The following is an 11085-nucleotide window of genomic DNA, read 5'->3' on the forward strand; positions in this document are numbered from 1 at the left end:
GAGGGGTGGGGGGGGAGGAGACAGCGGGACCCCAGTGAGGGGTGGGGGGGGAGGAGACAGCGGGACCCCAGCACTGTCGTGGCTGGCTGCAGCCTCCTCTGTGCTCATCTGCAGGGTGGCGGGGATGAGAGCCCCACCCCAGCACTGAGCGTGGGGGGGCCACCTACCCACAGCCATCCCCCCCGCCCCGAGGCAAGGTGGGCCCCAGCTGTGTGACCCTGGGCACTGCTGGCCCTGAGGTCATCCTTGTACCATGGGAACCCGGCGCCCACCTCCTGCGACCAAACAGAACCCACCAGACCATGCCTGGGACCCGCAGCAGGGGAATGGGCGCGTTCACGAGGGTGGGGGCTGCTCTCCTGCGGCTCTGAGGCGGGTGTGGACCTGGAGGTAGAGCTCTGAGCGGACGCACCCCTGAACCTGGCAGCCACAAAGGCACTAGCCGCCTCAGGGGCCTGCACCAGCCCGCAGGGTCCCTGGTCACCCGCCACTGCTGCCGTCAACCCAAACGTCCCGTCCCGCGCCCCCACTACAGGAGGTTCACCGTGGCCACCACCTGCTTGCAGCCGGTCACAGCAAACTCGCGGCCAGCCACTTGGTAGAAGCTGAGCTGCGCGGCCAGACGCTCCGCGCGGGCCTGATCGGGAAAGAAGCCCTCGCCCGCCATCTCGTCGCGGAAGCAGCTGACCACGTCCCGCTTGTCCAGCAGCAGAAACGGCACGACGGCCGCGGCCTGCCACAGCGGGTGCTCCCGGCACAGCAGTGCCTGCAGGCGGGCGCGCAAGTCCTCGTCCGTCTGGGCCTGGGCACTGCGGGCGCCGTCGGGGCGCAGGGGCAGCGCGCGGGACGCGTTCTGCAGCACGAAGCGCGTGACCTCGCTGCCGCCCGCGCCGCTGAGGAGCACGTAGATGGCGCTGTGGAAGTGGTGCGGGCGCTGCGGCTGCAGGAAGCCGTGCAGCTCGTCCAGCAGCGGCCGCGGCATGAGCTCCGCGTCGTCCAGCACCAGGAGCGGCGTCTTTTCCTCCGCCTCGGCCCGCACCACCACGTCGGCCACGCGCCGCGCCAGCTCCTCGCGGCAGTCCTGTGCGGCGCGCGCCTCGGGGCAGTGGTGCCGCGCGTGGTACTGCAGCACAAGCGCGCCGTCCTCCAGCACCGCGCGGAAGTGGCGCGCCAGCAGGCGGCCCACGTGGCTCTTGCCCACGCCACTGGGCCCGTGCAGCGCCAGGAGGAGCGGACGACTGTGCACGTGCGTGGCCAGGTAGTCCCGCATCAGCGACACGATGCGCCCCACGGCGGCGGGCTGGCCGAACACCGAGCGCTGCAGCGTCTTCTCCAGCCCGTCGAGGTCATAGCGTTGCGCGTTGTCGTCCAGGTTCTCGATGGCGTTGAGCACCTGGAAGCCCACGATGGCGACCAGCAGCAGCAGGCAGCGCTGCGCGCGGCTCCTGTGCTCCACGCGCGGCCGAAACTTGCGCGAGGTCTCCGGGTAAAGCACCAAGCGGCTGCGCCGGCGCCTCTTGCGTGGCGTCCTGGAGGACAGCTCCGCAGGGCCGTCGAAGGTGAAGAACTGCGGCTGGTCAGTATCCGCGCGCGGCGCCGGGGAGCTGCAGCCCGGCCTGGGCGTCCCGGTCCCGACATCGGGCCCCCCACCCGGCTGCAGGAGGCGCCGCTTGCGCAGGACACACACCCGGCGGCGCAGGCGGAGCACGGCGCGCACGGGCGCGATCACGCACCGGCCCGAGGTTCCAGGGGCCGCGGCAGCAGGCTCCAGGCTGGGCGGGCCGCGGTCCATGGCGCAGGAACGGCGCTCCGCATACAGGTCGCCCTCCCTGCAACGGGAAGACGGGGGAGGGTCTCCGGACTCCCGCCACCGCCCTCTCCCGCGCGAACCGTTCCCGGGAGTGACCTTACCCCTGGGAGTCCCGCGGGGTGCGGCCTGGGCTGCCCCAGGGCTAGGGCCAGGGCTTGGTCGCAGCCTCGCCCCTCCGACGGGGAAGCGGCCCTTCCGTGGGGCCCCGATGCAAATCTCTCGGGTCCTCCCATAAATGGCCTCGAGCCTTGAGGAAGTGGAGGGCTAGAGGCTTATCTAGTGGCCGCCCCGGCTTCCTGGAGGAGGAGTCGAAGGAGTCAGTGGCCGACCAGGCGCCCACTGGGGTGAAGAACGGTCACACCGGCCCCTGCCCCCCCCCCGCCGCTCCGACTGGACTGGGCCGTCTCCCAAGGAGGGGCCGCGGGAAGCAGAGGCCTGAGCGCCCCGGAGTTCAGAAGCGCCCCACACGCTCCCGAACACTTGTTGGGGGTCTGGCCGGAACTTACGATTTTGAGAACAGGCCCAGCCCCGTCCCCAGGCTCAGCCCAGGCCTCCCAGCCCAGCTCCAGAACTGGGGTCCTCCCCACAGCCCTCCAGTGAAGCAGCAGAGGAGCACGGGAACCCCGAGACCGGTGGAGGTGAGGTGAAAGGATGGGCAGAAACAAGAGCCGGGGCGGAGCAAGAGCCGCTGACTGGCAGCAACTGGCCTGGGCCCTGGGCCCCCGCCCACCCCTACCTGCAGCTGGTCCACTGCCCCCAGCTCCGCCGCCCCCGCCTGTGCCGGACGCCGGGGCCTAAGACTCCGGGCAGGAAATGCACCTTCCAGGGCGAGGGGGTGGCCAGGGGCTTCCGGGGCCAGCTCCGGCCCGAGGGGCAGCGACACCTGCGGGTCCCCAGGGAGCGGCCAGAGCAGAGGAAGCTCCAGGGAGGTTTCCGCTTCTATGCAAAGGAAGTGAGTCAGGGGGTGCGGCCCAGGCGGGACTTGGGCCGGACGGAGGCACCAAAGGGGGAGGTCTGGCCAGCTCTCGCGGATCCCCTGCCCGAGGTCACATCCCCTCTTCAGCCCTCCGGCACTCAGAGCCCTCCTGGCTTGGTCAGACTCAGGACACCTGGTGAAGCCGAGGGCCCCTCCTGCAAGCCCTGTCCCACCCTGGGCTCCTGCACCTCAGCCTGTCCTCCAGGGCCCCCACCTCCCCCCCGCACATCCCTTCCACCTGACACCGCCACGCGGGGCCTACAGCTGGAGGGGAGGGCCTCCAGCAGGGCAGCAGCAGCGAGGGCGGGCAGGTCCTCTGCCAGGCTTTGTGCCCCCATCCCTCTCTTATCCTCTCCCCTTTTTCCTTCCCCTCCTGACCCCAATCTGGAGCCCCCAGAGGGAGCTCATTTTCCTTCCCTTCCCCCTTCCTCTGTCCCCAGCCTGAAGCCCCCCGCCCAGACAGGCAGCACACACTGGGACAGAAGTTCTGTCACGGAAAAAAACCACATGTGGCTCAGGGTCCCTGTGGGGGTTGGGCAACAAATTTAGAAAGAACTTGGGCCAGGAGCCAGGAGCCAGAGCTCCGGCCCTTCCCCTGGCCACAGGGCTGCTCCCTCCAACAGGCCAGCCGGGACCAGCCTTGACTCCTCCCACCCTGGCCCAGCCTGGAAGCCGCCTTCCCAGGAGGGACACGGTGGCCACTCAGCCACACCAGTGCTTCGGGCCTTCATCTCAGGTCCCACAGTCCCAGGGACGCCCCACTCCCCACGACAGCCAGCCTGGGCCTGATGGGTTCCCGCTGTGTATTCTTCATCCAAAGCGAGTGCATCAGGAAACATGGGTTGTGGGCTGGGGTTTCCATTCTCTCCAGGGCATGGGGTCCACGGGCCTGTCACGCTCCCCGCCAGGAGCCAGGCCTGGGATTCAGGAACCTGCTGCCCCTCCCCTGTGCAGGGGGTACTGGGGGCCCCATCCCTGATTGTCGAGGCTGAGGGTGTGGCACATGCCACGTGAAACGCCCATGCTCTTCTCCGGCCGGCGGCCCTCACTCCAGCCTCTGTGGGACCAGAGCGGAAGAAGGTTGGCTGTTCAGGCCCTGTGGCCCCAGCACGGAGGTTGGGGTCCTTTGGGGGCCTCCGGCTTTGAGTCTCGGTGCTGCTTCTGACACAGGGAGGACCCTGAGGGAGAGCTGAAGGCTGGCTGGGCCCTGGAAGTCCTGCAGCAACCCTCAGCCCTCCTCCAAGCCACCAAGGCTGGAGCTGCTGCCGCCAAAGGCTGGCCCAGAAACCCTCAGGCCAGAGCCCTCTGCAGAAAAGAGACTCGCCCAAGGGGTGCCCCAGGACCCAGCCCTGAGGCTCAAAGGTGAATCGGAGCCCTGGGCCAAGGCCTCCCCCGACCTGTACTTTCTCCCTTCTACAGGGATGAAGGGAGCCCCAGAACCCCAGCCCCCAGTGCCATCACCATCTCCTGTGACCCCATTCCAGGAAGCCCCTCCTCCCACCTCCCTACCCAGCTCGGCCCTGCTGCTTCACCTGCATGTTCTCCGCTTCTGGAAGGGCTTCCCTCACTGCTTCCCCAAGCTGCTGGCGCCCTCCCCGCTCTCCTCCCAATTCCCCCACAGGTGCTCCCCTCACAAGAGGACACCCCCCGCGCCAGGGCCCTCCATCCCCCCCCAGGTCTTTCCCCTCACTTCCCAGCGGCGTCCACACCCAAGCACTCAGGCAGCTCGGCTCTTCCTGCCCTATGTTGTCGCTGCAGACACCACCGTCCCGAGGCTCAGCCGTCCACCTCCAGCACCTTCCTGCGCTCACACCCCTCACCTCACCAGCTCCTCACCCACAGGCACCTCAGTCTCTGTCCCTCCCTCCCCACCCATAGGCCTTGCACCCCCCGCAGGTGCCCTGGGCAGGACCTGCCCACTGCCGACACCACAGCCGGCATCCGGGTCCCTTCACCGCAGCCAAGTCCTCGCCAGCTCCTCCCTCTTCTGCCTCCCAGCTGAAGACCTGAGAAAATGGAGGCGGCAGCAAGGGGCTCCCAGCGTCTCCTTGGTGTCCACCCAGCGTCTGTGCCCACCAGCCCTCTTCTGAGGACGCCCCTCTTGGCCGAGACCCCGCCGCCGCCTCCCTCGGTGATGGCCCAGCCCCAGCCCACCATCCACTCCTCACTCTGCTGGGTCAGTCCTATCAGCCCCAAGACATGTACTTCTTTTTTTTTTTAATTTTTCTTTTTCTTTTTTGGTCCTCAGTGCATTAATCTTCTATCTTAAAAAAAAAAAGGGGGGGGCCAGGCATGGTGCCTCACACCTGTAATCCCAGCATGTTGGGAGGCTGAGGCAGGTGGATCACGAGGTCAGGAGATCGAGACCAGCCTGCCCAACACAGTGAAACTGTCTCTACTAAAAATTAAAAAAAAAAAAATTAGCTGTGTGTGGCAACAGGCACCTGTAGTCTCAGCTACTTGGGAGGCTGAGGCAGAATAGCTTAAACCCAGGAGGCAGAGGCTGCAGTGAGCCAAGGTCGCACCGCTGCACCCCCGCCTGGGCGACGGGGGAGCAAGACTGCATCTCAAAAAAGAAAACAAACCCCGCACTGCCGTCCCGACCTTCATCCCATCCGTCCCGACCTTCATCCCATCCGTAACGCCTCTCAGCTGGGTCTCCCGGCCCCTCCAGTCTCCTCGGCCCCTCCTCCCTGGGCGGCAGGGCACCCCCTCTGCTGCCAGCTGCCCCCACCCAGAGCACATGGCTGCTCACCCTCACCTGGGCTGATCTGGCCCAGTCAGTAGCTCAAACATCACTAACCACAGCAGCATCCAGACCCACACCCCGGCCTGTCTCTTCAGAGCTCCACACCTCCAAACCCACTGCACATGCCTGGCAGACAGGCCTCTGGAGCACCCCAAGCCCTTGATCTTCCCATGGCAGCCCACCTGGGCAGGTTCAAAGCCCTGGGCCCTCTGAGACGCCTCTGCAGCTCACAGCTCCTTCCACGCTACCTGGAACTCCTCCTGCTCCGCCTCCAGAACATACCCAGGACCCTCGAGCACCACCCACCAGCCAGGCCAGCCCCGGACGCCCAGCCCCACCTGGGTCCCCAGCTCCCACCAGAGCCTTCAGCCTGGGACTTCTCTGTCTGCCCTGGGCTCTGGGAAAGACATGATCGGGTAAACTGAGGCACGAGTCTGGCAGTGTAGACCATGAGCGCTGTGCAGGTCTGCATAGGTGCGAGAGTCCCAAGCCTCCCTGGCTCTGTCCCCGAGGAGACTGGATCAGAGGCTCCCATACCCACAGGTCCCACTGCTGCCCGGCCAAGCCTCATCTGCTGGGCATGCCCCGGCTCTGACTGGCGCATCCTGGGCCTCCAGGGCTCCTGTCCCTGGTGCACATTGAGGGTGAGGGGTGCCCCCTGGAATCACAGGACAAAGACAAATCAGCTGGTCTGCGTCTCAGGGCGCCGAGCCCCTCGGGTGGGGCTTCCTGTCAGCCTCCTCCAGAAATTAATCACCACCCACCGCTGCTGGTCACAGGCACGGCTGAGCAGCCCAGAGGCGCTCTGGCCCATAAGGCCGCACGGATTGACTCCACAGCAGAAATGCCTGTGTCCACCCGAGCTGTACCCAACCCCAGGGCAGGCACAGAGACACCTCAGCCGCCAGGTTTACCAAAATGCCTTTTATTTACATAAAATCTCACTGTGTGTCCAGCTGGCCCGGTGGCGGCCAGTGAAGGCGGCAATGCCGGGTGAGGAGTGCTGGCTCCACGGGTGAAATGGGCCATGGGGCACCCGGGCTGCAGGGTGAGGTGGCTCCCTCCGCACAGGACCGGGCACGCGCCATGGCACAGGCCTGGCTGCTGCCCCCACATGACTTCCATGAGGTCCCAGCTCCATCTCCACCGCCCCAGGGCAGAAAGCAGTGTGCCTCACCTTTCCCAGGCTGGGCCAAAACACAGGCCCCGCCCCCACCCTCGGGCCCCACCCTCTCCCCTTGGAAAACAGGTGGGTTTTTCCTAACCTAGGAAAAGGGAAGATGAGCTGTGAAAGCACAGGAGAGGCAGGGCCCTGGGAGTCACCGCATGGGTGGCAGGCCAGCCCTGGACCCGGCTCCAGGGAGCAGGAGGTGGGGCTGTGACCACAGGACAGGCCTGGCCACAGCCCCGGGAGCGGGGACTGCCCCGCACACCCAGGTCCGAGAGTCCCTTCCGGCTGACCAGGGCTGGGACTCGGCAGGGCCCTGGCACCAAGCAGCACTGGGGAAGCCTCAGAGTGGGGCAGGGGCGGGCACACTGGGGAGGGGCAGCTCCAGGGCGGGCGTCTCCGCGGCCTGCGCCGGGCTGGGCTTCCGGTGGTCCAGCTGCTCCAGCTTCTCGCCCAGCTGAGAGTAAAGCTCCTTCACAGCCTCTCCACTCTGCGGGGAACCACAGCCATGAAGTGGGCGAGGTGCGGGGTGGGCGCCCACAGGACCCCGAGGGCAGTGTGGCGGGCACACCCGCGGCTGGGAGCCCCCAGGCACCCACCTGGCCTGTAGGCTCCAGGGCCTTCTGCAAGGCTTCCAGCTTCGCCGGGGCCACCCTGGGGTGCAGGTGAATGAGGAGCCGCAACGCGTGCCGCTGCACGTTCTCCTTCCTGGAAAAGGCCGCCGGCGTTGGGGCGTGAGGAGGCCCTGCTGTCCCCCCAGGCCCGGCCCAGCTGCAGGCGGGGTGAGGCCCCTGGAGACAGCACAGGACCGGCCCCTGGACCATCCTCAGCTGTGCCCAGCGACGCCACCTGCAGACCCCACCCCCAGGACGGGGACAGCAGCCACCTCAGGCTGCCGCAGACAGGAGCAGAGTGGCAGAGCGGGCCTACCTGGGCGAGGCGGTCAGGAAGAAGCCGTCGAAGAGGCTGCTGCAGAAGTCCTCCAGGGCAAAGTCGTCCGCCAGCAGCGCCAGGCTGCCCGTGAGCAGGTGGAGGAAGATGTCGCCGAAGGCCAAGTCGCCGAAGGTCTCCACTACGGACACAGCGGCATCAGCCCAGCACCACCCACCCTGCACACCCACCCCAGAGCAGGCGCCTTTGTCCTGAGACCTCAGTACCCACTTCTGGGGGTGCTCACATGGGGGTTCTCGGTGGTTTTGAGGTGAGAAGCACAGGGTCCAGTAGGTGAGGAGGTGGGAGGTGGACAGGGGGAGGGGAGGAGGAGACAAAAAACAAGGTGCTCCTCCATCCCCAAAGGCACTGCCAGCAGCGGGGCCGGGAGAGGCGCAGCCTAACCAACAATGAAGGGCCCGCGCGAGCTCCAGAGTCCTCCCAGACCAGCAGCTACATGGTGCCACAGGAAAGAACCAAGAAAAACTTCCATATTCTCTGTTGTAGCCAGACACCAAAACACCACAAAGACGGCAAGCAGGCCCCCGGACGCCTCACCCGCCATCACAGCACAGGAGCCGCGGAGCACGGCAGACACTTGCCAAGAGCAAATCTCGGGCCCAACACCACATGCAGCACCCCGCAGGGAGGGTGGCCGCCTGTGGACCCATGCCCGTGGAATGATGCCAGACAGAGCTGCGGTCAGGTCACACAGAGGTTCTGTGTGTGGACAGGACTAGGTGGCCTTCCCAGCATCCTGGTGGCCTTCCCAGCATCCTGGTCTGTCTTTCTGAGGACAGACCCAGCTGGCATCACCTGCGTCCAGAGAATGACCAGAATGTTTCCAGAAGACCCAGGCCCCCAAGGTGCCTGCCTGCCTCACAGGGCCTTGACCGGCCACATGGCCAGTTGGTTACAGGACACGTCTCAGGCGTTCACGACCAGAGGACGTAGCAGCCAGGCCCCACCTGGCAAATGCCAATTCCTGCAACTATGGGGAACCCGAAACTGAGACAGGAGAGGAGACACAGGTATATTCCAACCCTGACGGGACCCTCCACGCAACAGGGGGAGACACCAGGAGAGGTGCAGCCACGGCCAGTCAGCAGGGGGCAGCAGTGAACCCAGCTCAGGTGACAGTGGTCCGTGGTCTGTGGTCACCAGTTTTTTTTTTTTTCTTGAGGAGTCTCACTCTGTCCCCCAGGCTGGAGTGCAATGGTTCAATCTCAGCTCACTGCAACCTCCAGCTCCTGGGTTCAAGCGATTCTCCTCCCTCAGCCTCTCGAGTAGCTGGGATTACAGGCACCCACCACCATGCCCGGCTGATTTTTATATTTTTAGTAGAGATGAGGTTTCACCATGTTGGCCAGGCTGGTCTGGAACTTCTGACCTCAGGAGATCCACCTGCCTCGGCCTCCCAAGGTGCTGGGCTTACAAAGTGAGCTGCCGCGCCCAGCCAATGCCTGCTTTTTAAAGACATTTAAAGGCACTCTTCTTTTGAGAAAGCATCTTGCTCTGTGGACTAGTCTGGAGTGCAGTGGTGCAATCTCAGCTCACTGCAGCCTCTGCCTCCTGGGTTCCAACGATTCTTCTTCTTCAGACTCCCGAGTAGCTGGGACTACAGGCACTTGCCACCATGCCCAGCTAATTTCTGTGTTTTTAGAAGAAATGGAGTTTTGCCATTTTGGCCAGGCTGGTCTGGAACTCCAGACCTCAGGTAATCTCCCCACCTTTGCAAAGATGCCTGCGTCTGGAGCCTGCATGCTGTGATGTCTCAGATTTACACACAGACATCAGCCTGAGGGACAGGTGGCCACACGCGGACCCCGGGGAGGCTGGAGATGATGCTGGATCCTCACTATACCCAGTTTATATTCTTTCACAAATTCCCACAACAAAATATTAAAAAATAGGCCGGACAGTGACTCATGCCTGTAATCCCAGCCCTTTGGGAGGCAGAGGCAGAGGTGGGCAGATCACAAGGCCAAGAGATGGAGACCATCCTGGCCAACATGGTGAAACCCCGTCTCTATCAAAAATAAAAATTGGTTGGGCATGGTGGCACGCGCCCGTAGTACCAGCTACTCAGGAGGCTGAGGCAGGAGAATCGCTTGATCCCGGGAGGCGGAGGTTGCAGTGAGCTGAGACAGTGCCACTGCACTCCAGCCAGCAATAGAGAGACTCCATCTCAAGTAATAATAAAATAAACAGGAGGAGAGAATTCTAAAAATCAATATCCATTCTTACTAGAACGCACTAAAAACCTAAGAACAAGTGTGCTCTCCCCAAACGTGCCTGAAGATGCACGTCCCTGCCCGTGGGGCAGCCTGTGCTCTGAGGGAAAGCTGCACTCCTGGTTCTCAGCCTGTTTCTAGCCACAATCAAATGAGAGAAACAGAAATGCAGGGACAAGGAAGGCCTCCCAGGTGACTCTGCCATGCAAACTCCGCAGAGACTGACACACATGCAGCAGGTGCCGCCTACTGCACACTGGGCTGGGCCACGGCCTCACGCCCAAGCTACACGCCTGCACGGCGTGTGTCTGCACTGAGGACCGGGGGCCGCTGGAACACAACGCTAAGTGACTGTGGACCTAAACGGAGAATGTAGGGTGAAAATACAGTACTGTCAGCTTATGTGAATGGGTGGCTGCCTATGGGGTCCATGGTTGACAGAACGTTATGTGACACGTGACTGTCCTGCAGTGGACAGAAAGGCCAAGGCAAACCGAAGTTATTTATAACTGTGTTTCCGGAAGTCTCAAAAATAAACAAGCCGGCTCTGCCCGCGGCCCGCAGCACGACGTCCCGACGCCCTCATGTGCCCGCCGGAGCCTCGAGGAGCCGCAGTACCGGCCCCTGCGTGAGCCCGTGAGGCTCTGTCAGGTCACATCTGCCTGTGACGTCTGATGCCACTGTCTGTGGTCACTCACCCCAGCAGCAACAGGAAACCCACACCCAGGCCACCCAAGCTCAGTGAGAGGGTGGCTCACTTTGGGAGGCCAAGGTGGGTAGGTCACAAGGTCAGGAGATCGAGACCAGCCTGGCCAACACAGTGAAACCAGGTCTCTACTAAAAATACAAAAATTAGCTGGGCGTGGTGGTACGTGCCTGTAATCCCAACTACTTGGGAGGCGGAGGTTGCGGTGAGCCGAGATCACGCTAATGCACTCCAGCCTGGGCAACAGAGAAGGCCCCGTCTCAAAAAAAAAAAAAAAATCTGGAAAACACATGCACACACTGTCCTCACACACACGCACCAGCCACGAGAAGCACATTTGGGATGAGCGTGGTATGGACGTGGCCCCAGTCACCGCTGAAACCTGATCCCCAAGGCAACACTGCTGAGGTCGTGAGGGCTCCCCCGCCAAAGGCTTAATGCTGTTACTGCAGGAGTGGGCTCCTGAGAAAAGGGGGAGCTTGGCCCCTTCTGTCTCTGTCTCATCTCTAGCT

General features: G+C 63.7%; 3 protein-coding genes across 4 annotated transcripts in view; all 3 read right to left on the minus strand.

The window, feature by feature from the left end:
- The window catches only part of C8G (complement C8 gamma chain), a 618926-nt gene that overhangs the window by 292478 nt on the left and 315363 nt on the right, over positions 1-11085 (minus strand). The window lies entirely within an intron of this gene.
- On the minus strand, positions 35-2765 carry TOR4A (torsin family 4 member A). Of its 2 annotated transcripts, none has more exons than XM_017505500.2 (2): positions 2547-2765; positions 35-1829 (listed from the first exon to the last, which is right to left on the minus strand). In XM_017505500.2, exon 2 carries the CDS (start codon positions 1790-1792, stop codon positions 530-532), a length of 1263 nt encoding a protein of 420 aa, XP_017360989.1. In that variant the 5' UTR covers positions 1793-1829; positions 2547-2765; the 3' UTR covers positions 35-529. The 2 variants fall into 2 exon arrangements, with proteins under 2 accessions (XP_017360989.1, XP_037586230.1); XM_037730302.1 differs by having other exon boundaries at positions 1912-2765.
- The window catches only part of NELFB (negative elongation factor complex member B), a 19885-nt gene continuing 15243 nt past the window's right edge, over positions 6444-11085 (minus strand). The window contains exons 11-13 of the mRNA XM_017505489.2: positions 7634-7775; positions 7303-7411; positions 6444-7193 (exon numbers count right to left, since the gene is read on the minus strand). Of these exons, the coding sequence (XP_017360978.1) occupies positions 7047-7193; positions 7303-7411; positions 7634-7775 (398 nt within the window). The 3' untranslated portion in view covers positions 6444-7046. The remainder of the gene's footprint in view (positions 7194-7302; positions 7412-7633; positions 7776-11085) is intronic.

This window comes from Cebus imitator, unplaced genomic scaffold, assembly GCF_001604975.1.
Source record: "Cebus imitator isolate Cc_AM_T3 unplaced genomic scaffold, Cebus_imitator-1.0 Scaffold339, whole genome shotgun sequence".
NCBI classification, from domain to species: domain Eukaryota; kingdom Metazoa; phylum Chordata; class Mammalia; order Primates; family Cebidae; genus Cebus; species Cebus imitator.